Here is a 26,688-nt window from a genome sequence, read left to right as displayed (position 1 = left end):
ACAGACACACTGACTGGACACTCCAGTACATTAACACTGCACTGAGAGAGAGGGGTTCATACAGACACACTGACTGGACACTCCAGTACATTAACACTGCACTGAGAGAGAGAGGGGTTCATACAGACACACTGACTGGACACTCCAGTACATGAACACTGCACTGAGAGAGAGGGGTTCATACACACACACTGACTGGACACTCCAGTACATGAACACTGCACTGAGAGAGAGAGGGGTTCATACAGACACACTGACTGGACACTCCAGTACATTAACACTGCACTGAGAGAGAGGGGTTCATACAGACACACTGACTGGACACTCCAGTACATGAACACTGCACTGAGAGAGAGGGGTTCATACAGACACACTGACTGGACACTCCAGTACATTAACACTGCACTGAGAGAGAGAGGGGTTAATACAGACACACTGACTGGACACTCCAGTACATTAACACTGCACTGAGAGAGAGGGGTTAATACAGACACACTGACTGGACACTCCAGTACATTAACACTGCACTGAGAGAGAGAGGGGTTAATACAGCCACACTGACTGGACACTCCAGTACATTAACACTGCACTGAGAGAGAGAGAGGGGTTCATACAGACACACTGACTGGACACTCCAGTACATTAACACTGCACTGAGAGAGATAGGGGTTCATACAGACACACTGACTGGACACTCCAGTACATTAACACTGCACTGAGAGAGAGAGGGGTTAATACAGACACACTGACTGGACACTCCAGTACATGAACACTGCACTGAGAGAGAGAGGGGTTAATACAGACACACTGACTGGACACTCCAGTACATGAACACAGCACTGAGAGAGATAGGGGTTCATACAGACACACTGACTGGACACTCCAGTACATTAACACTGCACTGAGAGAGATAGGGGTTCATACAGACACACTGACTGGACACTCCAGTACATTAACACTGCACTGAGAGAGAGAGGGGTCAATACACACACACTGACTGGACACTCCAGTACATTAACACTGCACTGAGAGAGATAGGGGTTCATACAGACACACTGACTGGACACACCGAGTTCTTGAGGTCCAGGTATTTGGTGTTCCGGGTGACTGGCATTCCGGACAGGAAGGTCAGGATGTCATTATTCCCCTGTGGGCAGAAGACACTGTGAGTGCGCTGTCCCACCACTGCCCACTGCCCACTGCCCACTGCCCACTGCCCACTGCCCACTGCCCACTGCCCACTGTCCACTGCCCACTGCCCACTGCCCACTGCCCACTGCCCATTGCTCGCCCACCCACCCACCTGTCCACTGCCCATCGCCCGCTTACCCACCTTCCCACCCACCCGCCTGCCCACTGCCCACTGCCCAACCACCCACCGCCCACTGTCCACTGTCCACTGCCCAACCACCCGCCACCCACTTCCCACTGCCCACTGTCCACTGTCCACTGCCCAACCACCCGCCACCCACTTCCCACTGCCCACTGCCCACTGCCCAACCACCCGCCACCCACTTCCCACTGCCCACTGTCCACTGCCCACTGTCCACTGTCCACTGCCCAACCACCCGCCACCCGCCGCCCACCGCCCACCGCCCACCGTCCACCGTCCACCGTCCACCGTCCACTGTCCACTGTCCACTGTCCACTCCCCACTGTCCACTGTCCACTGTCCACTCCCCAACCACCCACCGCCCACCGCCCACTGTCCACTGTCCACTGTCCACTGTCCACTGTCCACTCCCCAACCACCCACCGCCCACCGCCCACCGCCCACTGTCCACTGTCCACTGTCCACTGTCCACTGTCCACTGTCCACTGCCCAACCACCCGCCACCCACAGCCCACTGTCCACTGTCCACTGTCCACTGTCCACTGTCCACTGTCCACTGTCCACTGTCCACTGTCCACTGCCCAGCCGCCCATCGCCCATCGCCCATCGCCTACCGCCCAACCACCTACCCACCCGCCTACCCACAGCCCACTGCCCATCGCCCGATTGCCCACCTACCCACCCACTGCCCGCCGCCCGCCGCCCCTCCTGCCCCTCTTGCCCACCTGGTCCAGCGTGGCGCTGCGCTTGGCCCTCTGCCTCTGCCGCAGCAGCACCAGGCCTGCGATGATGTCGCTGGGCACGATGTCCAGGTCCCGGAAGAACTCCGCAAACAGGCTGGCGATCTCCGAGTAGGCATCCTGGCACAGAGCAGGGGCACAGGGTGAAGGAGCCGGGGTTCGAGCCCTGCCTGTCCGCCAGCGGGTCTGGATCAGGGCGGCCCGGTCCCCGTCTGTGACAGCGTGTGATTCTGGATCATGAGGCCCTGTCCCCGTCCGTGACAGTTTGTGATTCTGGATCAGGAGGCCCGGTCCCCGTCCGTGACAGCGTGTGATTCTGGATCAGGGCGGCCCAGTGACAGTGTGTGATTCTGGATCAGGGCGGCCCGGCCCCTGTCCGTGACAGTGTGTGATTCTGGATCAGGGCGGCCCGGTGACAGCGTGTGATTCTGGATCAGGGCGGCCCGGTGACAGTGTGTGATTCTGGATCGGGAGGCCCGGTCCCCGTCCGTGACAGCGTGTGATTCTGGATCAGGGCGGCCCGGTCCCCGTCCGTGACAGCGTGTGATTCTGGATCAGGAGGCCCGGTGACAGTGTGTGATTCTGGATCAGGGCGGCCCGGCCCCTGTCCGTGACTCTGTGATTCTGGATCGGGCGGCCCGGTGACAGTGTGTGATTCTGGATCAGGGCGGCCCGGCCCCTGTCCGTGACTCTGTGATTCTGGATCAGGGCGGCCCGGTTGGCATGTGTGTGATTCTGGATCAGGGCGGCCCGGTCCCCGTCCGTGACAGTGTGTGATTCTGGATCAGGAGGCCTGGCCCCCGTCTGTGACAGTGTGTGATTCGGGATCAGGAGGCCCGGCCCCTGTCCGTGACTCTGTGATTCTGGATCAGGGCGGCCCGGTGACAGTGTGTGATTCTGGATCGGGAGGCCCGGTCCCCATCTGTGACAGTGTGTGATTCTGGATCAGGGCGGCCCGGTCCCCGTCCGTGACTCTGCGATTCTGGATCATGGCGGCCCGGTGACAGCGTGTGATTCTGGATCAGGAGGCCCGGTGACAGTGTGTGATTCTGGATCGGGAGGCCCGGCCCCTGTCAGTGACGGTGTGTGATTCTGGATCAGGGCGGCCCGGTCCCCATCTGTGACAGTGTGTGATTCTGGATCAGGGCGGCCCGGTCCCCGTCCGTGACAGCGTGTGATTCTGGATCAGGAGGCCCGGTGACAGTGTGTGATTCTGGATCAGGGCGGCCCGGTCACAGTGTGTGATTCTGGATCAGGGCGGCCCGGCCCCTGTCCGTGACTCTGTGATTCTGGATCGGGCGGCCCGGTGACAGTGTGTGATTCTGGATCAGGGCGGCCCGGCCCCTGTCCGTGACTCTGTGATTCTGGATCAGGGCGGCCCGGTTGGCATGTGTGTGATTCTGGATCAGGGCGGCCCGGTCCCCGTCTGTGACAGTGTGTGATTCTGGATCAGGAGGCCCGGCCCCTGTCCGTGACAGTGTGTGATTCTGGATCAGGGCGGCCCGGTCCCCGTCCGTGACAGTGTGTGATTCTGGATCAGGAGGCCCGGCCCCTGTCCGTGACAGTGTGTGATTCTGGATCAGGGCGGCCCGGTGACAGTGTGTGATTCTGGATCAGGGCGGCCCGGTTGGCCAGTGAGAGACGAACCGTCAGTTACAGCCCCAGCAGAACGGACGCTGCGGACGCTGTGGTTTCATGGCGAGCCGCGCTGGGAGAGGGCGCAGCGGGAGGCGGTACTCACGGACTGGGAGTCCTGCGCCCGCGTGCAGCACATGAAGAACTTGAGCCTGCGGGACCAGCTGCTGGCCTGGCCCTCCTCCAGCCGGTGTCTGAGCCAGAAGGGGAGAGGAGCAGAGGGAGGTCAACGGCCTCGTGGGTTTTACAGCCCCCCCGGTGGCCCCCGCCCCCTCCCTGCATTACCTCAGCGTGTAGGTGGTCAGGTTGCGCTGGCGCCTCCTGGTGGCCTTCAGCTTGACGAAGGTGCGGCCCGTGGGGTCGAAGGTGCACATCATGGTGATGCAGACGCTGAGGATGACCAGCCAATTGCAGGCCACGATTCCTGTGGAGCACAGGAATGGCTCAGAGCACAGGAAGGGGAGGGCTCACCCCTGTCCCCCCGCACCTGCCCCAGGCACCAGCGCCCCCTCAAATGCCCCTGCCCCCCTGCTCTTGACCCAAGCTCCAGCACCCCCTCAACTGCCCCTGCCCCTGCCCCCCTGCGCCTGCCCCAGTCCCCAGCACCCCTCCAACTGCCCCTGCCCCTGCCCCTGCCCCTGCCCCTGCCCCTGGCCCCTCACCCAGGGTGACGTTCTTGGCCGTGAAGTCGGAGCAGGGCTGGTAGTACTGCACCAGCCAGGCGATGCCCACGACCGCGTACAGCAGCTCCACCAGCAGGATCGCTGCAGGGCGACAGTCAGTCAGTCCGGCGCTCACACCACACCACCAGGCCACCCGAGAGCGCAGCCCAGACAGCACCCGGCGCTAGGGTGTGTCCAGTGTAGTCCAGTCCAGTCCGGTGTGCTAGGGTGTGTCCAGTGTAGTCCACCCCAGTTTCCTGGGGGGTGTGCAGTCCAGTGTGCTAGGGGGTGTGTCCAGTGTAGTCCAGTCCAGTGTATCGCTGCCCAGTCCAGTGTGTTAGGGTGTGTCCAGTGTAGTCCAGTCCAGTCCAGTGTGCTAGGGGGTGTGTCCAGTGTAGACCAGTCCAGTGAGCAAGGGTGTGTCCAGTGTAGTCCAGTCCAGTGTGCTAGGGTGTGTCCAGTGTAGTCCAGTCCACTGTGCTAGGGTGTGTCCAGTGTAGTCCAGTCCAGTCCGGTGTGCTAGGGTGTGTCCAGTGTAGTCCAGTCCACTGTGCTAGGGTGTGTCCAGTGTAGTCCAGTCCAGTCCGGTGTGCTAGGGTGTGTCCAGTGTAGTCCAGTCCAGTCCAGTGTGCTAGGGTGTGTCCAGTGTAGTCCAGTCCAGTGTGCTAGGGTGTGTCCAGTGTAGACCAGTCCAGTGCGCAAGGGTGTGTCCAGTGTAGTCCAGTCCAGTCCAGTGTGCTAGGGGGTGTGTCCAGTGTAGTCCAGTCCAGTGCGCAAGGGTGTGTCCAGTGTAGTCCAGTCAAGTCCAGTGTGCTAGGGGGTGTGTCCAGTGTAGACCAGTCCAGTGCACAAGGGTGTGTCCAGTGTAGTCCAGTCCAGTCCAGTGCGCTAGGGTGTGTCCAGTGTAGACCAGTCCAGTGCGCAAGGGTGTGTCCATTGTAGTCCAGTCCAGTCCAGTGTGCTAGGGTGTGTCCAGTGTAGTCTAGGCCAGTGCGCTAGGGTGTGTCCAGTGTATCACTGTCCAGTCCAGTGTACTAGGGTGTGTCCAGTGTAGTCCAGTCCAGTGTGCTAGGGGGTGTGTCCAGTGTAGTCCAGTCCAGTGTGTTAGGGCGTGTGCAGTGTAGTCCAGTCCAGTGTGCTAGGGTGTGTCCAGTCCAGTGTGCTAGGGGGTGTGTCCAGTGTAGTCCAGTCCAGTGTGCTAGGGGGTGTGTCCAGTCCAGTGTGCTAGGGGGTGTGTCCAGTGTAGTCCAGTCCAGTGTGCTAGGGGGTGTGTCCAGTGTAGTCCAGTCCAGTGTGCTAGGGGGTGTGTCCAGTCCAGTGTGCTAGGGGGTGTGTCCAGTCCAGTGTGCTAGGGGGTGTGTCCAGTGTAGTCCAGTCCAGTGTGCTAGGGGGTGTCCAGTGTAGTCCAGTCCAGTGTGCTAGGGGGTGTGTCCAGTGTAGTCCAGTCCAGTGTGCTAGGGGGTGTGTCCAGTGTAGTCCAGTCCAGTGTGCTAGGGGGTGTGTCCAGTCCAGTGTGCTAGGGGGTGTGTCCAGTGTAGTCCAGTCCAGTGTGCTAGGGGGTGTCCAGTGTAGTCCAGTCCAGTGTGCTAGGGGGTGTGTCCAGTGTTGTCCAGTCCAGTGTGTTAGGGCATGTGCAGTGTAGTCCAGTCCAGTGTGCTAGGGTGTGTCCAGTCCAGTGTGCTAGGGGGTGTGTCCAGTGTAGTCCAGTCCAGTGTGCTAGGGGGTGTGTCCAGTGTAGTCCAGTCCAGTGTGCTAGGGGGTGTGTCCAGTCCAGTGTGCTAGGGGGTGTGTCCAGTGTAGTCCAGTCCAGTGTGCTAGGGGGTGTCCAGTGTAGTCCAGTCCAGTGTGCTAGGGGGTGTGTCCAGTCCAGTGTGCTAGGGGGTGTCCCGTGTAGTCCAGTCCAGTGTGCTAGGGGGTGTGTCCAGTCCAGTGTGCTAGGGGGTGTGTCCAGTGTAGTCCAGTCCAGTGTGCTAGGGGGTGTGTCCAGTGTAGTCCAGTCCAGTGTGCTAGGGCGTGTGCAGTCCATACTCACCCAGCCTGATGTACAGGACATACTGCACTGCCTCCCGGGGCTCAGTGTACAGGATGGTGCCCCTCATACTCAGCCACATGATGGCGCTCTCGCAGATGAGGCAGCTCACCAGGATGCCCACATACCCCCGGCCATGATCCACCAGCGTCACCGAGCACGACGAGTCCGACCCGTAGGGCAGGCCGAACAGAACCACAGACAGAACCACCAGCCTGGGAGCAGGAGAGAGAGGAGTGAGACAGAGGGGTCAGAGAGAGAGAGGAGAGTGAGACAGAGGGGTCAGAGAGAGAGAGAGAGAGAGGAGAGTGAGACACAGGGGTCAGAGAGAGAGGGGGGGAATGAGACAGAGGGGTCAGAGAGAGAGAGAGGAGAGTGAGACACAGGGGTCAGAGAGAGAAACAGACCCTGACGAACTACAGGCTCTGTGACCACACCTGCCAAAATCACAACAGGTCCCAATCCTACTGATCTCCTGTCCCAGCCTGAGGAACAGACAGTGAGCCTGTCTCTCAATAATAATAATACAGTGTGTGATCTCCTGTCCCAGCCTGAGGAACAGACAGTGAGCCTGTCTCTCAATAATAATAATACAGTGTGTGATCTCCTGTTCCAGCCTGAGGAACAGTGAGTCTGTCTCTCAATTATAATAATACAGTGTGTGATCTCCTGTCCCAGCCTGAGGAACAGACAGTGAGCCTGTCTCTCAATAATAATAATACAGTGTGTGATCTCCTGTCCCAGCCTGAGGAACAGACAGTGAGCCTGTCTCTCAATAATAATAATACAGTGTGTGATCTCCTGTCCCAGCCTGAGGAACAGACAGTGAGCCTGTCTCTCAATAATAATAATACAGTGTGTGATCTCCTGTCACAGCCTGAGGAACAGACAGTGAGCCTGTCTCTCAATAATGCTCAATATGTTTCATGATATGTCTTTGTTGTAAATGAGGGATCAGTGAGAGAGAGAGAGGAGAGTGAGACAGAGGGGTCAGAGAGAGACAGAGGCGAGTGATACAGAAGGGTGAGAGTAAGAGGGAGTCAGAGGAGTGACACAGACCATGCAGAGTGCAGCAGGAAGAGGAAGAGAGCCGGGAGCACCAGGTCATCACTGCCCACTGACCACCGGCGACGAAACACCACCATCCCCGGCATCGTCACGGCAACCACTCAGAGCCCTGAGGGAGACACACACAGAGGAGTGAGCACACAGAGACACGCACGCACGCACGCACGCACGCACAGAGGAGTGAGCACGCCGAGAGAGAGACACACACACAGAGGAGGGAGCACTCTGAGAGAGAGACACACACACACACACAGTGACCATGCTGAGAGAGACACACACACACACACACACACACACAGTGACCATGCTGAGAGAGAGACACACACACACACACACACACAGTGACCATGCTGAGAGAGACACACACACACACAGTGACCATGCTGAGAGAGACACACACACACACACACACACAGTGACCATGCTGAGAGAGACACACACACACAGTGACCATGCTGAGAGAGACACACACAGTGACCATGCTGAGAGAGACACACACACAGTGACCATCCTGAGAGAGACACACACACAGTGACCATCCTGAGAAAGACACACACACACAGTGACCATGCTGAGAGAGACACACACACACAGTGACCATGCTGAGAGAGACACACACACACACAGTGACCATGCTGAGAGAGACACACACACACACACACAGTGACCATGCTGAGAGAGACACACACACACACAGTGACCATGCTGAGAGAGACACACACACACACACACACAGTGACCATGCTGAGAGAGACACACACACACAGTGACCATGCTGAGAGAGACACACACACACAGTGACCATGCTGAGAGAGAAACACACACACACAGTGACCATGCTGAGAGAGACACACACACACAGTGACCATGCTGAGAGAGACACACACACACACAGTGACCATGCTGAGAGAGAAACACACACACACAGTGACCATGCTGAGAGAGAAACACACACACACAGTGACCATGCTGAGAGAGACACACACACACACACACACACACACAGTGACCATGCTGAGACACACACACAGTGACCATGCTGAGAGAGAGACACACACACAGTGACCATGCTGAGACACACACACACACACACACACACAGTGACCATGCTGAGAGAGATACACACACACACACACACAGTGACCATGCTGAGAGAGACACACACACACACACACACACACACACACACACACACACACAGTGACCATGCTGAGAGAGACACACACACACACAGTGACCATGCTGAGAGACACACACACACACACACACACACACACAGTGACCATGCTGAGAGAACTCCCTTTAGAAGCAGAAGTACAGGATTTCATAATAAGACATCTTGTACCCCTTCCTCCCTCCTTTCACTGTCTCACAGACACCATTCTCCCTCCCTCCCCAGGCCAGGACTCCAACCCCTCTCTCCCCTCCCTCTCCCCTCTCTCCTCCCTCCTCCCTCCCCCTTCCCTCCTTCTCCCTGTGTCTCCCCTCCCTCTCCCCTCCTTCTCCCTGTGTCTCTCCTCCCTCTCCCCTCCCTCTCCCTGTGTCTCCCCTCTCCCTCACCTCTCTCTCCCCTCTGGCCTCTCCCCTCTCCCTCCCCGTGTCTCCCCTCTCTCCTCTCTCTCCCCTCCCTCTCCCTGTGTCTCCCCTCCCTCTCACCTCTGGCCTCTCCCTGTCTCCTCCTGTTTCAGAGGCGTCTCTCCGACATACTGGAAAGCTTGACTTTCACTCCTGCACTCTGGTTCATAATATCACTTCCGCCCTCCTCCCTTGTACAAGGTTCTTTAGCTCTTTCCACACACAACTTCCCCCTTTCACTCTGTCTCACTCTCTCCCCTCCTCAGTATAATCAGACTCACACTGACACTGACAGAGCAGCCTGAGACTCTCCAGGCTGGTCTGGACTGACTGGACTGTGAGCTGGACTAGTTATAAACTGGGATTATAATCAGACTCCACTGACACTGACAGAGCAGTCTGAGACTCTCCAGGCTGGACTGACTGGACTGTGAGCTGGATTAGTTATTAACTGGGATTATAATCAGACTCACACTGACACTGACAGAGCAGTCTGAGACTCTCCAGGCTGGACTGACTGGACTGTGAGCTGGATTAGTTATTAACTGGGATTATAATCAGACTCCACTGACACTGACAGAGCAGTCTGAGACTCTCCAGACTGGACTGGACTGACTGGACTGTGAGCTGGATTAGTTATTAACTGGGATTATAATCAGACTCCACTGACACTGACAGAGCAGTCTGAGACTCTCCAGGCTGGACTGGACTGACTGGACTGTGAGCTGGATTAGTTATTAACTGGGATTATAATCAGACTCACACTGACACTGACAGAGCAGTCTGAGACTCTACAGGCTGGACTGGACTGACTGGACTGTGAGCTGGATTAGTTATAAACTGGGATTATAATCAGACTCCACTGACACTGACAGAGCAGTCTGAGACTCTCCAGGCTGGACTGGACTGACTGGACTGTGAGCTGGATTAGTTATAAACTGGGATTATAATCAGACTCCACTGACACTGACAGAGCAGTCTGAGACTCTCCAGGCTGGTCTGGACTGACTGGACTGTGAGCTGGATTAGTTATTAACTGGGATTATAATCAGACTCACACTGACACTGACAGAGCAGTCTGAGACTCTCCAGACTGGACTGACTGGACTGTGAGCTGGATTAGTTATTAACTGGGATTATAATCAGACTCACACTAACACTGACAGAGCAGTCTGAGACTCTCCAGACTGGACTGACTGGACTGTGAGCTGGATTAGTTATTAACTGGGATTATAATCAGACTCCACTGACACTGACAGAGCAGTCTGAGACTCTCCAGGCTGGACTGGACTGACTGGACTGTGAGCTGGATTAGTTATAAACTGGGATTATAATCAGACTCCACTGATACTGACAGAGCAGTCTGAGACTCTCCAGGCTGGACTGGACTGACTGGACTGTGAGCTGGATTAGTTATTAACTGGGATTATAATCAGACTCACACTGACACTGACAGAGCAGTCTGAGACTCTCCAGGCTGGACTGGACTGACTGGACTGTGAGCTGGATTAGTTATAAACTGGGATTATAATCAGACTCCACTGACACTGACAGAGCAGTCTGAGACTCTCCAGGCTGGACTGGACTGACTGGACTGTGAGCTGGATTAGTTATTAACTGGGATTATAATCAGACTCCACTGACACTGACAGAGCAGTCTGAGACTCTCCAGGCTGGACTGACTGGACTGTGAGCTGGATTAGTTATAAACTGGGATTATAATCAGACTCACACTGACACTGACAGAGCAGTCTGAGACTCTCCAGGCTGGACTGGACTGACTGGACTGTGAGCTGGATTAGTTATTAACTGGGATTATAATCAGACTCCACTGACACTGACAGAGCAGTCTGAGACTCTCCAGGCTGGACTGACTGGACTGTGAGCTGGATTAGTTATTAACTGGGATTATAATCAGACTCCACTGACACTGACAGAGCAGTCTGAGACTCTACAGGCTGGACTGACTGGACTGTGAGCTGGATTAGTTATTAACTGGGATTATAATCAGACTCCACTGACACTGATAGAGCAGTCTGACACTCTCCAGGCTTAGGTCTGGACTGACTGGAGTGTGAGCTGGATTAGTTATAAACTGGGATTATAATCAGACTCACACTGACACTGACAGAGCAGTCTGAGACTCTCCAGGCTGGACTGACTGGACTGTGAGCTGGATTAGTTATAAACTGGGATTATAATCAGACTCCACTGACACTGACAGAGCAGTCTGAGACTCTCCAGGCTGGACTGGACTGACTGGAGTGTGAGCTGGATTAGTTATAAACTGGGATTATAATCAGACTCCAATGACACTGAGAGAGCAGTATGAGACTCTCCAGGCTGGACTGGACTGACTGGACAGTGAGCTGGATTAGGTATTAACTGGGATTATAATCAGACTCCACTGACACTGACAGAGCAGTCTGACACTCTCCAGACTGGACTGGACTGACTGGACTGTGAGCTGGATTAGTTATTAACTGGGATTATAATCAGACTCCACTGACATTTACAGAGCAGTCTGAGACTCTCCAGGCTGGACTAACTGACTGGACTGTGAGCTGGATTAGTTATTAACTGGGATTATAATCAGACTCCACTGACACTGACAGAGCAGTCTGAGACTCTCCAGGCTGGTCTGGACTGACTGGACTGTGAGCTGGATTAGTTATTAATTGGGATTATAATCAGACTCCACTGACACTGACAGAGCAGTCTGAGACTCTCCAGGCTGGACTGGACTGACTGGACTGTGAGCTGGATTAGTTATTAATTGGGATTATAATCAGACTCCACTGACACTGACAGAGCTAGGCTGGTCTGACTGGACTGTGAGCTGGATTAGTTATTAACTGGGATTATAATCAGACTCACACTGACACTGACAGAGCAGTCTGACACTCTCCAGGCTGGACTGACTGGACTGTGAGCTGGATTAGTTATAAACTGGGATTATAATCAGACTCACACTGACACTGACAGAGCAGTCTGAGACTCTCCAGGCTAGGCTGGTCTGACTGGACTGTGAGCTGGATTAGTTATTAACTGGGATTATAATCAGACTCCACTGACACTGACAGAGCTAGGCTGGTCTGACTGGACTGTGAGCTGGATTAGTTATTAACTGGGATTATAATCAGACTCCACTGACACTGACAGAGCAGTCTGACACTCTCCAGGCTGGACTGACTGGACTGTGAGCTGGATTAGTTATAAACTGGGATTATAATCAGACTCACACTGACACTGACAGAGCAGTCTGAGACTCTCCAGGCTGGACTGGACTGACTGGACTGTGAGCTGGATTAGTTATTAACTGGGATTATAATCAGACTACACTGACACTGACAGAGCAGTCTGAGACTCTCCAGGCTGGACTGGACTGACTGGACTGTGAGCTGGATTAGATATTAACTGGGATTATAATCAGACTCAAACTGACACTGACAGAGCAGTCTGACACTCTCCAGGCTGGACTGACTGGACTGTGAGCTGGATTAGTTATAAACTGGGATTATAATCAGACTCACACTGACACTGACAGAGCAGTCTGAGACTCTTCAGGCTGGACTGGTCTGACTGGACTGTGAGCTGGATTAGTTATTAATTGGGATTATAATAAGACTCCACTGACACTGACAGAGCAGTCTGAGACTCTCCAGGCTGGACAGAACTGACTGGACTGTGAGCTGGATTAGTTATTAATTGGGATTATAATAAGACTCCACTGACACTGACAGAGCAGTCTGACACTCCAGGCTAGGCTGGTCTGACTGGACTGTGAGCTGGATTAGTTATTAACTGGGATTATAATCAGACTCACACTGACACTGACAGAGCAGTCTGAGACTCTACAGGCTAGGCTGGTCTGACTGGACTGTGAGCTGGATTAGTTATTAACTGGGATTATAATCAGACTCCACTGACACTGACAGAGCTAGGCTGGTCTGACTGGACTGTGAGCTGGATTAGTTATTAACTGGGATTATAATCAGACTCACACTGACACTGACAGAGCAGTCTGACACTCTCCAGGCTGGACAGACTGGACAGTGAGCTGGATTAGTTATAAACTGGGATTATAATCAGACTCACACTGACACTGACAGAGCAGTCTGAGACTCTCCAGGCTAGGCTGGTCTGACTGGACTGTGAGCTGGATTAGTTATTAACTGGGATTATAATCAGACTCCACTGACACTGACAGAGCTAGGCTGGTCTGACTGGACTGTGAGCTGGATTAGTTATTAACTGGGATTATAATCAGACTCCACTGACACTGACAGAGCAGTCTGAGACTCTCCAGGCTGGTCTGGACTGACTGGACTGTGAGCTGGATTAGTTATTAACTGGGATTATAATCAGACTCACACTGACACTGACAGAGCAGTCTGACACTCTCCAGGCTGGACAGACTGGACAGTGAGCTGGATTAGTTATAAACTGGGATTATAATCAGACTCACACTGACACTGACAGAGCAGTCTGAGACTCTCCAGGCTAGGCTGGTCTGACTGGACTGTGAGCTGGATTAGTTATAACTGGGATTATAATCAGACTCCACTGACACTGACAGAGCTAGGCTGGTCTGACTGGACTGTGAGCTGGATTAGTTATTAACTGGGATTATAATCAGACTTCACTGACACTGACAGAGCAGTCTGAGACTCTCCAGGCTGGACTGGACTGACTGGACTGTGAGCTGGATTAGTTATTAACTGGGATTATAATCAGACTCCACTGACACTGACAGAGCAGTCTGAGACTCTCCAGGCTGGTCTGGACTGACTGGACTGTGAGCTGGATTAGTTATTAATTGGGATTATAATCAGACTCCACTGACACTGACAGAGCAGTCTGAGACTCTCCAGGCTGGACTGGACTGACTGGACTGTGAGCTGGATTAGTTATTAATTGGGATTATAATCAGACTCCACTGACACTGACAGAGCAGTCTGACACTCTCCAGGCTAGGCTGGTCTGACTGGACTGTGAGCTGGATTAGTTATTAACTGGGATTATAATCAGACTCCACTGACACTGACAGAGCTAGGCTGGTCTGACTGGACTGTGAGCTGGATTAGTTATTAACTGGGATTATAATCAGACTCACACTGACACTGACAGAGCAGTCTGACACTCTCCAGGCTGGACTGACTGGACTGTGAGCTGGATTAGTTATAAACTGGGATTATAATCAGACTCACACTGACACTGACAGAGCAGTCTGAGACTCTCCAGGCTAGGCTGGTCTGACTGGACTGTGAGCTGGATTAGTTATTAACTGGGATTATAATCAGACTCCACTGACACTGACAGAGCTAGGCTGGTCTGACTGGACTGTGAGCTGGATTAGTTATTAACTGGGATTATAATCAGACTCCACTGACACTGACAGAGCAGTCTGACACTCTCCAGGCTGGACTGACTGGACTGTGAGCTGGATTAGTTATAAACTGGGATTATAATCAGACTCACACTGACACTGACAGAGCAGTCTGAGACTCTCCAGGCTGGACTGGACTGACTGGACTGTGAGCTGGATTAGTTATTAACTGGGATTATAATCAGACTACACTGACACTGACAGAGCAGTCTGAGACTCTCCAGGCTGGACTGGACTGACTGGACTGTGAGCTGGATTAGATATTAACTGGGATTATAATCAGACTCAAACTGACACTGACAGAGCAGTCTGACACTCTCCAGGCTGGACTGACTGGACTGTGAGCTGGATTAGTTATAAACTGGGATTATAATCAGACTCACACTGACACTGACAGAGCAGTCTGAGACTCTTCAGGCTGGACTGGTCTGACTGGACTGTGAGCTGGATTAGTTATAAACTGGGATTATAATCAGGCTCAACTGACACTGACAGAGCAGTCTGAGACTCTCCAGGCTGGTCTGGACTGACTGGACTGTGAGCTGGATTAGTTATAAACTGGGATTATAATCAGACTCCACTGACACTGACAGAGCAGTCTGAGACTCTCCAGGCTGGACAGAACTGACTGGACTGTGAGCTGGATTAGTTATTAATTGGGATTATAATCAGACTCACACTGACACTGACAGAGCAGTCTGACACTCTCCAGGCTGGACAGACTGGACAGTGAGCTGGATTAGTTATAAACTGGGATTATAATCAGACTCACACTGACACTGACAGAGCAGTCTGAGACTCTCCAGGCTAGGCTGGTCTGACTGGACTGTGAGCTGGATTAGTTATTAACTGGGATTATAATCAGACTCCACTGACACTGACAGAGCTAGGCTGGTCTGACTGGACTGTGAGCTGGATTAGTTATTAACTGGGATTATAATCAGACTCCACTGACACTGACAGAGCAGTCTGACACTCTCCAGGCTGGACTGACTGGACTGTGAGCTGGATTAGTTATAAACTGGGATTATAATCAGACTCACACTGACACTGACAGAGCAGTCTGAGACTCTCCAGGCTGGACTGGACTGACTGGACTGTGAGCTGGATTAGTTATTAACTGGGATTATAATCAGACTCCACTGACACTGACAGAGCAGTCTGAGACTCTCCAGGCTGGTCTGGACTGACTGGACTGTGAGCTGGATTAGTTATTAACTGGGATTATAATCAGACTCACACTGACACTGACAGAGCAGTCTGACACTCTCCAGGCTGGACAGACTGGACAGTGAGCTGGATTAGTTATAAACTGGGATTATAATCAGACTCACACTGACACTGACAGAGCAGTCTGAGACTCTCCAGGCTAGGCTGGTCTGACTGGACTGTGAGCTGGATTAGTTATAACTGGGATTATAATCAGACTCCACTGACACTGACAGAGCTAGGCTGGTCTGACTGGACTGTGAGCTGGATTAGTTATTAACTGGGATTATAATCAGACTTCACTGACACTGACAGAGCAGTCTGAGACTCTCCAGGCTGGACTGGACTGACTGGACTGTGAGCTGGATTAGTTATTAACTGGGATTATAATCAGACTCAAACTGACACTGACAGAGCAGTCTGACACTCTCCAGGCTGGACTGACTGGACTGTGAGCTGGATTAGTTATAAACTGGGATTATAATCAGACTCACACTGACACTGACAGAGCAGTCTGAGACTCTTCAGGCTGGACTGGTCTGACTGGACTGTGAGCTGGATTAGTTATAAACTGGGATTATAATCAGACTCCACTGACACTGACAGAGCAGTATGAGACTCTCCAGGCTGGACTGGACTAACTGCACTGTGAGCTGGATTAGGTATTAACTGGGATTATAATCAGACTCCACTGACACTGACAGAGCAGTCTGACACTCTCCAGACTGGACTGGACTGACTGGACAGTGAGCTGGATTAGTTATTAACTGGGATTATAATCAGACTCCACTGACATTTACAGAGCAGTCTGAGACTCTCCAGGCTGGACTAACTGACTGGACTGTGAGCTGGATTAGTTATTAACTGGGATTATAATCAGACACCACTGACACTGACAGAGCAGTCTGAGACTCTCCAGGCTGGACTAACTTACTGGACTGTGAGCTGGATTAGTTATTAACTGGGATTATAATCAGACTCCACTGACACTGACAGAGCAGTCTGAGACTCTCCAGGCTGGTCTGGACTGACTGGACTGTGAGCTGGATTAGTTATTAATTGGGATTATAATCAGACTCCACTGACACTGACAGAGCAGTCTGACACTCTCCAGGCTAGGCTGGTCTGACTGGACTGTGAGCTGGATTAGTTATTAACTGGGATTATAATCAGACTCAACTGACACTGACAGAGCTAGGCTGGTCTGACTGGACTGTGAGCTGGATTAGTTATTAACTGGGATTATAATCAGACTCACACTGACACTGACAGAGCAGTCTGACACTCTCCAGGCTAGGCTGGTCTGACTGGACTGTGAGCTGGATTAGTTATTAACTGGGATTATAATCAGACTCAACTGACACTGACAGAGCTAGGCTGGTCTGACTGGACTGTGAGCTGGATTAGTTATTAACTGGGATTATAATCAGACTCACACTGACACTGACAGAGCAGTCTGACACTCTCCAGGCTGGACTGACTGGACTGTGAGCTGGATTAGTTATAAACTGGGATTATAATCAGACTCACACTGACACTAACAGAGCAGTCTGAGAATCTCCAGGCTAGGCTGGTCTGACTGGACTGTGAGCTGGATTAGTTATTAACTGGGATTATAATCAGACTCCACTGACACTGACAGAGCTAGGCTGGTCTGACTGGACTGTGAGCTGGATTAGTTATTAACTGGGATTATAATCAGACTCCACTGACACTGACAGAGCAGTCTGACACTCTCCAGGCTGGACTGACTGGACTGTGAGCTGGATTAGTTATAAACTGGGATTATAATCAGACTCACACTGACACTGACAGAGCAGTCTGAGACTCTCCAGGCTGGACTGGACTGACTGGACTGTGAGCTGGATTAGTTATTAACTGGGATTATAATCAGACTCCACTGACACTGACAGAGCAGTCTGAGACTCTCCAAGCTGGACTGGACTGACTGGACTGTGAGCTGGATAAGTTATTAACTGGGATTATAATCAGACTCAAACTGACACTGACAGAGCAGTCTGACACTCTCCAGGCTGGTCTGACTGGACTGTGAGCTGGATTAGTTATAAACTGGGATTATAATCAGACTCCACTGACACTGACAGAGCAGTCTGAGACTCTCCAGGCTGGTCTGGACTGACTGGACTGTGAGCTGGATTAGTTATAAACTGGGATTATAATCAGACTCCACTGACACTGACAGAGCAGTCTGAGACTCTCCAGGCTGGACTGGACTGACTGGACTGTGAGCTGGATTAGTTATTAACTGGGATTATAATCAGACTCACACTGACACTGACAGAGCAGTCTGAGACTCTCCAGGCTAGGCTGGTTTGACTGGACTGTGAGCTGGATTAGTTATTAACTGGGATTATAATCAGACTCCACTGACACTGACAGAGCTAGGCTGGTCTGACTGGACTGTGAGCTGGATTAGTTATTAACTGGGATTATAATCAGACTCACACTGACACTGACAGAGCAGTCTGACACTCTCCAGGCTAGGCTGGTTTGACTGGACTGTGAGCTGGATTAGTTATTAACTGGGATTATAATCAGACTCCACTGACACTGACAGAGCTAGGCTGGTCTGACTGGACTGTGAGCTGGATTAGTTATTAACTGGGATTATAATCAGACTCACACTGACACTGACAGAGCAGTCTGACACTCTCCAGGCTGGACTGACTGGACTGTGAGCTGGATTAGTTATAAACTGGGATTATAATCAGACTCAAACTGACACTGACAGAGCAGTCTGAGACTCTCCAGGCTAGGCTGGTCTGACTGGACTGTGAGCTGGATTAGTTATTAACTGGGATTATAATCAGACTCCACTGACACTGACAGAGCTAGGCTGGTCTGACTGGACTGTGAGCTGGATTAGTTATTAACTGGGATTATAATCAGACTCCACTGACACTGACAGAGCAGTCTGACACTCTCCAGGCTGGACTGACTGGACTGTGAGCTGGATTAGTTATAAACTGGGATTATAATCAGACTCACACTGACACTGACAGAGCAGTCTGAGACTCTCCAGGCTGGACTGGACTGACTGGACTGTGAGCTGGATTAGTTATTAACTGGGATTATAATCAGACTCCACTGACACTGACAGAGCAGTCTGAGACTCTCCAGGCTGGACTGGACTGACTGGACTGTGAGCTGGATTAGTTATTAACTGGGATTATAATCAGACTCACACTGACACTGACAGAGCTAGGCTGGTCTGACTGGACTGTGAGCTGGATTAGTTATTAACTGGGATTATAATCAGACTCACACTGACACTGACAGAGCAGTCTGACACTCTCCAGGCTAGGCTGGTCTGACTGGACTGTGAGCTGGATTAGTTATTAACTGGGATTATAATCAGACTCAACTGACACTGACAGAGCTAGGCTGGTCTGACTGGACTGTGAGCTGGATTAGTTATTAACTGGGATTATAATCAGACTCACACTGACACTGACAGAGCAGTCTGACACTCTCCAGGCTGGACTGACTGGACTGTGAGCTGGATTAGTTATAAACTGGGATTATAATCAGACTCACACTGACACTAACAGAGCAGTCTGAGAATCTCCAGGCTAGGCTGGTCTGACTGGACTGTGAGCTGGATTAGTTATTAACTGGGATTATAATCAGACTCCACTGACACTGACAGAGCTAGGCTGGTCTGACTGGACTGTGAGCTGGATTAGTTATTAACTGGGATTATAATCAGACTCCACTGACACTGACAGAGCAGTCTGACACTCTCCAGGCTGGACTGACTGGACTGTGAGCTGGATTAGTTATAAACTGGGATTATAATCAGACTCACACTGACACTGACAGAGCAGTCTGAGACTCTCCAGGCTGGACTGGACTGACTGGACTGTGAGCTGGATTAGTTATTAACTGGGATTATAATCAGACTCCACTGACACTGACAGAGCAGTCTGAGACTCTCCAAGCTGGACTGGACTGACTGGACTGTGAGCTGGATAAGTTATTAACTGGGATTATAATCAGACTCAAACTGACACTGACAGAGCAGTCTGACACTCTCCAGGCTGGTCTGACTGGACTGTGAGCTGGATTAGTTATAAACTGGGATTATAATCAGACTCCACTGACACTGACAGAGCAGTCTGAGACTCTCCAGGCTGGTCTGGACTGACTGGACTGTGAGCTGGATTAGTTATAAACTGGGATTATAATCAGACTCCACTGACACTGACAGAGCAGTCTGAGACTCTCCAGGCTGGACTGGACTGACTGGACTGTGAGCTGGATTAGTTATTAACTGGGATTATAATCAGACTCACACTGACACTGACAGAGCAGTCTGAGACTCTCCAGGCTAGGCTGGTTTGACTGGACTGTGAGCTGGATTAGTTATTAACTGGGATTATAATCAGACTCCACTGACACTGACAGAGCTAGGCTGGTCTGACTGGACTGTGAGCTGGATTAGTTATTAACTGGGATTATAATCAGACTCACACTGACACTGACAGAGCAGTCTGACACTCTCCAGGCTAGGCTGGTTTGACTGGACTGTGAGCTGGATTAGTTATTAACTGGGATTATAATCAGACTCCACTGACACTGACAGAGCTAGGCTGGTCTGACTGGACTGTGAGCTGGATTAGTTATTAACTGGGATTATAATCAGACTCACACTGACACTGACAGAGCAGTCTGACACTCTCCAGGCTGGACTGACTGGACTGTGAGCTGGATTAGTTATAAACTGGGATTATAATCAGACTCAAACTGACACTGACAGAGCAGTCTGAGACTCTCCAGGCTAGGCTGGTCTGACTGGACTGTGAGCTGGATTAGTTATTAACTGGGATTATAATCAGACTCCACTGACACTGACAGAGCTAGGCTGGTCTGACTGGACTGTGAGCTGGATTAGTTATTAACTGGGATTATAATCAGACTCCACTGACACTGACAGAGCAGTCTGACACTCTCCAGGCTGGACTGACTGGACTGTGAGCTGGATTAGTTATAAACTGGGATTATAATCAGACTCACACTGACACTGACAGAGCAGTCTGAGACTCTCCAGGCTGGACTGGACTGACTGGACTGTGAGCTGGATTAGTTATTAACTGGGATTATAATCAGACTCCACTGACACTGACAGAGCAGTCTGAGACTCTCCAGGCTGGACTGGACTGACTGGACTGTGAGCTGGATTAGTTATTAACTGGGATTATAATCAGACTCACACTGACACTGACAGAGCAGTCTGAGACTCTCCAGGCTAGGCTGGTCTGACTGGACTGTGAGCTGGATTAGTTATTAACTGGGATTATAATCAGACTCAACTGACACTGACAGAGCTAGGCTGGTCTGACTGGACTGTGAGCTGGATTAGTTATTAACTGGGATTATAATCAGACTCACACTGACACTGACAGAGCAGTCTGACACTCTCCAGGCTGGACTGACTGGACTGTGAGCTGGATTAGTTATAAACTGGGATTATAATCAGACTCACACTGACACTGACAGAGCAGTCTGAGAATCTCCAGGCTAGGCTGGTCTGACTGGACTGTGAGCTGGATTAGTTATTAACTGGGATTATAATCAGACTCCACTGACACTGACAGAGCTAGGCTGGTCTGACTGGACTGTGAGCTGGATTAGTTATAACTGGGATTATAATCAGACTCCACTGACACTGACAGAGCTAGGCTGGTCTGACTGGACTGTGAGCTGGATTAGTTATTAACTGGGATTATAATCAGACTTCACTGACACTGACAGAGCAGTCTGAGACTCTCCAGGCTGGACTGGACTGACTGGACTGTGAGCTGGATTAGTTATTAACTGGGATTATAATCAGACTCAAACTGACACTGACAGAGCAGTCTGACACTCTCCAGGCTGGACTGACTGGACTGTGAGCTGGATTAGTTATAAACTGGGATTATAATCAGACTCACACTGACACTGACAGAGCAGTCTGAGACTCTTCAGGCTGGACTGGTCTGACTGGACTGTGAGCTGGATTAGTTATAAACTGGGATTATAATCAGACTCCACTGACACTGACAGAGCAGTATGAGACTCTCCAGGCTGGACTGGACTAACTGCACTGTGAGCTGGATTAGGTATTAACTGGGATTATAATCAGACTCCACTGACACTGACAGAGCAGTCTGACACTCTCCAGACTGGACTGGACTGACTGGACAGTGAGCTGGATTAGTTATTAACTGGGATTATAATCAGACTCCACTGACATTTACAGAGCAGTCTGAGACTCTCCAGGCTGGACTAACTGACTGGACTGTGAGCTGGATTAGTTATTAACTGGGATTATAATCAGACACCACTGACACTGACAGAGCAGTCTGAGACTCTCCAGGCTGGACTAACTTACTGGACTGTGAGCTGGATTAGTTATTAACTGGGATTATAATCAGACTCCACTGACACTGACAGAGCAGTCTGACACTCTCCAGGCTAGGCTGGTCTGACTGGACTGTGAGCTGGATTAGTTATTAATTGGGATTATAATCAGACTCCACTGACACTGACAGAGCAGTCTGACACTCTCCAGGCTAGGCTGGTCTGACTGGACTGTGAGCTGGATTAGTTATTAACTGGGATTATAATCAGACTCAACTGACACTGACAGAGCTAGGCTGGTCTGACTGGACTGTGAGCTGGATTAGTTATTAACTGGGATTATAATCAGACTCACACTGACACTGACAGAGCAGTCTGACACTCTCCAGGCTAGGCTGGTCTGACTGGACTGTGAGCTGGATTAGTTATTAACTGGGATTATAATCAGACTCAACTGACACTGACAGAGCTAGGCTGGTCTGACTGGACTGTGAGCTGGATTAGTTATTAACTGGGATTATAATCAGACTCACACTGACACTGACAGAGCAGTCTGACACTCTCCAGGCTGGACTGACTGGACTGTGAGCTGGATTAGTTATAAACTGGGATTATAATCAGACTCACACTGACACTAACAGAGCAGTCTGAGAATCTCCAGGCTAGGCTGGTCTGACTGGACTGTGAGCTGGATTAGTTATTAACTGGGATTATAATCAGACTCCACTGACACTGACAGAGCTAGGCTGGTCTGACTGGACTGTGAGCTGGATTAGTTATTAACTGGGATTATAATCAGACTCCACTGACACTGACAGAGCAGTCTGACACTCTCCAGGCTGGACTGACTGGACTGTGAGCTGGATTAGTTATAAACTGGGATTATAATCAGACTCACACTGACACTGACAGAGCAGTCTGAGACTCTCCAGGCTGGACTGGACTGACTGGACTGTGAGCTGGATTAGTTATTAACTGGGATTATAATCAGACTCCACTGACACTGACAGAGCAGTCTGAGACTCTCCAAGCTGGACTGGACTGACTGGACTGTGAGCTGGATTAGTTATTAACTGGGATTATAATCAGACTCAAACTGACACTGACAGAGCAGTCTGACACTCTCCAGGCTGGTCTGACTGGACTGTGAGCTGGATTAGTTATATACTGGGATTATAATCAGACTCCACTGACACTGACAGAGCAGTCTGAGACTCTCCAGGCTGGTCTGGACTGACTGGACTGTGAGCTGGATTAGTTATAAACTGGGATTATAATCAGACTCCACTGACACTGACAGAGCAGTCTGAGACTCTCCAGGCTGGACTGGACTGACTGGACTGTGAGCTGGATTAGTTATTAACTGGGATTATAATCAGACTCACACTGACACTGACAGAGCAGTCTGAGACTCTCCAGGCTAGGCTGGTTTGACTGGACTGTGAGCTGGATTAGTTATTAACTGGGATTATAATCAGACTCCACTGACACTGACAGAGCTAGGCTGGTCTGACTGGACTGTGAGCTGGATTAGTTATTAACTGGGATTATAATCAGACTCACACTGACACTGACAGAGCAGTCTGACACTCTCCAGGCTGGACTGACTGGACTGTGAGCTGGATTAGTTATAAACTGGGATTATAATCAGACTCAAACTGACACTGACAGAGCAGTCTGAGACTCTCCAGGCTAGGCTGGTCTGACTGGACTGTGAGCTGGATTAGTTATTAACTGGGATTATAATCAGACTCCACTGACACTGACAGAGCTAGGCTGGTCTGACTGGACTGTGAGCTGGATTAGTTATTAACTGGGATTATAATCAGACTCCACTGACACTGACAGAGCAGTCTGACACTCTCCAGGCTGGACTGACTGGACTGTGAGCTGGATTAGTCATAAACTGGGATTATAATCAGACTCACACTGACACTGACAGAGCAGTCTGAGACTCTCCAGGCTGGACTGGACTGACTGGACTGTGAGCTGGATTAGTTATTAACTGGGATTATAATCAGACTCCACTGACACTGACAGAGCAGTCTGAGACTCTCCAGGCTGGACTGGACTGACTGGACTGTGAGCTGGATTAGTTATTAACTGGGATTATAATCAGACTCACACTGACACTGACAGAGCAGTCTGAGACTCTCCAGGCTAGGCTGGTCTGACTGGACTGTGAGCTGGATTAGTTATTAACTGGGATTATAATCAGACTCAACTGACACTGACAGAGCTAGGCTGGTCTGACTGGACTGTGAGCTGGATTAGTTATTAACTGGGATTATAATCAGACTCACACTGACACTGACAGAGCAGTCTGACACTCTCCAGGCTGGACTGACTGGACTGTGAGCTGGATTAGTTATAAACTGGGATTATAATCAGACTCCACTGACACTGACAGAGCTAGGCTGGTCTGACTGGACTGTGAGCTGGATTAGTTATTAACTGGGATTATAATCAGACTCCACTGACACTGACAGAGCAGTCTGACACTCTCCAGGCTGGACTGACTGGACTGTGAGCTGGATTAGTTATAAACTGGGATTATAATCAGACTCACACTGACACTGACAGAGCAGTCTGAGACTCTCCAGGCTGGACTGGACTGACTGGACTGTGAGCTGGATTAGTTATTAACTGGGATTATAATCAGACTCCACTGACACTGACAGAGCAGTCTGAGACTCTCCAGGCTGGACTGGACTGACTGGACTGTGAGCTGGATTAGTTATTAACTGGGATTATAATCAGACTCACACTGACACTGACAGAGCAGTCTGAGACTCTCCAGGCTAGGCTGGTCTGACTGGACTGTGAGCTGGATTAGTTATTAACTGGGATTATAATCAGACTCAACTGACACTGACAGAGCTAGGCTGGTCTGACTGGACTGTGAGCTGGATTAGTTATTAACTGGGATTATAATCAGACTCACACTGACACTGACAGAGCAGTCTGACACTCTCCAGGCTGGACTGACTGGACTGTGAGCTGGATTAGTTATAAACTGGGATTATAATCAGACTCCACTGACACTGACAGAGCTAGGCTGGTCTGACTGGACTGTGAGCTGGATTAGTTATTAACTGGGATTATAATCAGACTCCACTGACACTGACAGAGCAGTCTGACACTCTCCAGGCTGGACTGACTGGACTGTGAGCTGGATTAGTTATAAACTGGGATTATAATCAGACTCACACTGACACTGACAGAGCAGTCTGAGACTCTCCAGGCTGGACTGGACTGACTGGACTGTGAGCTGGATTAGTTATTAACTGGGATTATAATCAGACTCCACTGACACTGACAGAGCAGTCTGAGACTCTCCAGGCTGGACTGGACTGACTGGACTGTGAGCTGGATTAGTTATTAACTGGGATTATAATCAGACTCACACTGACACTGACAGAGCAGTCTGAGACTCTCCAGGCTAGGCTGGTCTGACTGGACTGTGAGCTGGATTAGTTATTAACTGGGATTATAATCAGACTCAACTGACACTGACAGAGCTAGGCTGGTCTGACTGGACTGTGAGCTGGATTAGTTATTAACTGGGATTATAATCAGACTCACACTGACACTGACAGAGCAGTCTGACACTCTCCAGGCTGGACTGACTGGACTGTGAGCTGGATTAGTTATAAACTGGGATTATAATCAGACTCACACTGACACTGACAGAGCAGTCTGAGAATCTCCAGGCTAGGCTGGTCTGACTGGACTGTGAGCTGGATTAGTTATTAACTGGGATTATAATCAGACTCACACTGACACTGACAGAGCAGTCTGAGACTCTCCAGGCTGGACTGACTGGACTGTGAGCTGGATTACTTATAAACTGGGATTATAATCAGACTCACACTGACACTGACAGAGCAGTCTGAGACTCTCCAGGCTGGACTGGACTGACTGGAGTGTGAGCTGGATTAGTTATTAACTGGGATTATAATCAGACTCCACTGACACTGACAGAGCAGTCTGAGACTCTCCAGGCTAGGCTGGTCTGACTGGACTGTGAGCTGGATTAGTTATTAACTGGGATTATAATCAGACTCACACTGACACTGACAGAGCAGTCTGACACTCTCCAGGCTGGACTGGACTGACTGGACTGTGAGCTGGATTAGTTATAAACTGGGATTATAATCAGACTTACACTGACACTGACAGAGCAGTCTGAGACTCTCCAGGCTGGACTGACTGGACTGTGAGCTGGATTACTTATAAACTGGGATTATAATCAGACTCACACTGACACTGACAGAGCAGTCTGAGACTCTCCAGGCTGGACTGGACTGACTGGACTGTGAGCTGGATTAGTTATTAACTGGGATTATAATCAGACTCCACTGACACTGACAGAGCAGTCTGGGACTCTCTAGGCTAGGCTGGTCTGACTGGACTGTGAGCTGGATTAGTTATAAACTGGGATTATAATCAGACTCCACTGACACTGACAGAGCAGTCTGACACTCTCCAGGCTAGGCTGGTCTGACTGGACTGTGAGCTGGATTAGTTATTAACTGGGATTATAATCAGACTCACACTGACACTGACAGAGCAGTCTGACACTCTCCAGGCTAGGCTGGTCTGACTGGACTGTGAGCTGGATTAGTTATTAACTGGGATTATAATCAGACTCACACTGACACTGACAGAGCAGTCTGACACTC

The 26,688-nt window shown here is 50.8% G+C and overlaps 1 protein-coding gene across 6 annotated transcripts in view; it reads right to left on the bottom strand.

Moving 5' to 3' along the window:
• Nucleotides 1-26,688, bottom strand: part of dagla (diacylglycerol lipase, alpha) — a 92,662-nt gene that overhangs the window by 50,554 nt on the left and 15,420 nt on the right. For 5 of the 6 annotated variants that reach the window (XR_011182886.1, XR_011182887.1, XR_011182888.1 and 2 more), the window contains 7 exons: nucleotides 7,459-7,576; nucleotides 6,403-6,614; nucleotides 4,371-4,472; nucleotides 3,994-4,132; nucleotides 3,815-3,902; nucleotides 2,059-2,193; nucleotides 1,070-1,147 (listed from right to left, as the gene is read on the bottom strand). Coding sequence is in view for 3 of the 6 variants with exons in the window: in XM_069181541.1 (XP_069037642.1) it covers nucleotides 1,070-1,147; nucleotides 2,059-2,193; nucleotides 3,815-3,902; nucleotides 3,994-4,132; nucleotides 4,371-4,472; nucleotides 6,403-6,614; nucleotides 7,459-7,553 (849 nt within the window). In the remaining 3 variants the exon portion in view is untranslated. Of the gene's footprint in view, nucleotides 1-1,069; nucleotides 1,148-2,058; nucleotides 2,194-3,814; nucleotides 3,903-3,993; nucleotides 4,133-4,370; nucleotides 4,473-6,402; nucleotides 6,615-7,458; nucleotides 7,577-9,123; nucleotides 9,299-26,688 lie in introns of those variants that run through there. The other variant, XM_069181543.1, reaches the window with a different exon arrangement.

This window comes from Lepisosteus oculatus, chromosome 21 (genome assembly GCF_040954835.1).
Source record: "Lepisosteus oculatus isolate fLepOcu1 chromosome 21, fLepOcu1.hap2, whole genome shotgun sequence".
In the NCBI taxonomy this organism is placed as follows: Eukaryota; Metazoa; Chordata; class Actinopteri; order Semionotiformes; family Lepisosteidae; genus Lepisosteus; species Lepisosteus oculatus.
The sequence above is the reverse complement of the archived record's forward strand: the minus strand, read 5'-3'. Positions and strand labels throughout refer to the sequence as shown.